Genomic DNA, 2,500 nt, shown 5'->3' on the forward strand with positions numbered 1-2,500 from the left:
CGGATGTGTCCATGGCTATAGAATAGAGTACTCTGTTGCTCTAGTCATCGGATGTGTCCATGGCTATAGAATAGAGTACTCTGTTGCTCTACAACAGGGATGTAGATGGCTATAGAATAGAGTACTCTGTTGCTCTACAACAGGGATGTAGATGGCTATAGAATAGAGTACTCTGTTGCTGTACAACAGGGATGTAGATGGCTATAGAATAGAGTACTCTGTTGCTCTACAGCAGGGATGTAGATGGCTGGCCCTCTGGGACAACACTTCCAAAGGCAGCGCGGCATTCAGTGTGTTAATGGGCCTAGGCATGTGTCCTGTATTCTGCATGTCCACCACTAGAGGGAGGTGTTGCCATGTATGCTGCTGCTGAAGCAGGATCTTAGTGTAGTGTGTTCTGACACACATGAGCGCTTTGCACACTGTTGTGGATGCTACGGCTGCAGTCTGCTCTTTCTCACACACACACACACACACACACACACACAAACACACACACACACACACACACACACACACACACAGACACACACACTCACTCTTAAACACACAACTCAACTGACTGACTGACTGACTGAAGCGTCGAGCAATCATTGCATCATTCCCACTGAATCCCCCTCGCCTCTCCTCTCTCTACATATCCCTCTCTCTTCTCCTCTCTGTATTCCTCTCTCTCCTCTCTGTATCCCTCTCCTCCCCTCCTCTCTGTATCCCTCTCTCCTCCTCTCTCTCTATATATCCCTCTCTCCTCCTCTCTCTATATATCCCTCTCTCCCCTCCTCTCTGTATCCCTCTCTCCCCTCTCCTCTCTCTGTATCCCCCTCTCCTCTCCTCTCTCCTCTCTCTGTATCCCCCTCTCCTCTCCCCTCTCCTCTCTCTGTATCCCCCTCTCCTCTCCCCTCTCCTCTCTGTATCCCTCTCTCCTCTCCTCTCTCTGTATCCCTCTCTCCCCTCCTCTCCTCTCCTCTCCTCTCTATATCCCTCTCTCCTCTCCTCTCCCTCTGTATCCCCCTCTCCTCTCCTCTCCTCTCCTCTCCCCTCCCTCTCTATCCCCCTCTCCTCTCCTCTCCTCTCCTCTCCTCTCTCTCTCTATCCCCCTCTCCTCTCCTCTCTCTGTATTCCCCTCTCTGTTTGAGAAGGATCACTATCACTGGTTTGCTAAATTAGACTGGCAAAGTCTGTCTGTTAAGAACAGACCTGTATCTGTCTCTTTAATTATTCCACCTTAAGTCTTTTATGTTTTCTTGTGAATTATTCTTTATCGTTAATGATTTTACCTTGATTTATGCTTTTTATGTTTTATTCTGATCTTTTTTATTATTATTATTATTACTCTTTGCCTATCTATGCTTTTATCTGCTACTACTGATTGGTTTTGTTTATGTAAAGCACATTGAATGACCTGTGTGTATGAAATGCACTGTATAAATAAACTTGACCTGACTTGACCTCTCTCTCCTCTGCCTCCTCCCTCTCTCCTCTCCTCTCTCTTCTCTCCCTCCTCTCCTCCTCCTCTCTCTCCTTCTATATCCCTCTCTTCTCTCCCTCCTCTCCTCTCTCTTCTCTCCCTCCTCTCCTCCTCTCTCTCCTTCTATATCCCGCTCTCCTCTCCCTCCCCTCCTCCTCCTCTCTCTCCTTCTATATCTCTCTCTTCTCTCCCTCCTCTCCTCCTCCTCTCTCTCCTTCTATATCCCTCTCTCCTCTCCTCTCTCTTCTCTCCCTCCCCTCCTCCTCCTCTCTCTCCTTCTATATCCCTCTCTTCTCCCCCTCCTCTCCTCCTCCCCCAGTAGCAGCAGCAGTGCTGGTGTGGGCGGTGCGAGTGTGTGGGTGTGTCTGGCGGAGCTGTGTAATGAGCTGGCGCGCGTGTACCATGACGAGGCGGCGCTCTACAAGGTGGAGGGGGAGGGGCTAGAGGAGGAGGAGGAGCTGCAGCTGCTGCTGCTGGAGGAAGATCGACTCCTCGCCGGCTTCGTCCCGCTGCTCGCCGCGCCGCAGGAGCCCTGCTACATCGACCGCTCCACACGCAGGGTACACACACACACACACACACACACACACACACAGGAGCCCTGCTACATCGACCGCTCCACACGCAGGGTAACACACACACACACACACACACACACACACACACACAGGAGCCCTGCTACATCGACCGCTCCACACGCAGGGTACACACACACACACACACACACACACACACACACACACACACACACACACACACACAGGAGCCCTGCTACATCGACCGCTCCACACGCAGGGTACACACACACACACACACACACACACACACACACACAGGAGCCCTGCTACATCGACCGCTCCACACGCAGGGTACACACACACACACACACACACACACACACACACAGGAGCCCTGCTACATCGACCGCTCCACACGCAGGGTACACACACACACACACACACACACACACACACACACACACACACACACACACACAGGAGCCCTGCTACATCGACCGCTCCACACGCAGGG

At 52.0% G+C, this 2,500-nt stretch overlaps 1 protein-coding gene across 1 annotated transcript in view; it reads left to right on the plus strand.

Annotated features, from left to right (window-relative positions):
• The window catches only part of smg6 (SMG6 nonsense mediated mRNA decay factor), a 38,661-nt gene that overhangs the window by 24,661 nt on the left and 11,500 nt on the right, over positions 1-2,500 (plus strand). The window contains exon 14 of the mRNA XM_062535930.1: positions 1,788-2,028. Within this exon, the coding sequence (XP_062391914.1) occupies positions 1,788-2,028 (241 nt within the window). The remainder of the gene's footprint in view (positions 1-1,787; positions 2,029-2,500) is intronic.

Source organism: Sardina pilchardus, chromosome 5 (genome assembly GCF_963854185.1).
Source record: "Sardina pilchardus chromosome 5, fSarPil1.1, whole genome shotgun sequence".
NCBI classification, from domain to species: Eukaryota; Metazoa; Chordata; class Actinopteri; order Clupeiformes; family Clupeidae; genus Sardina; species Sardina pilchardus.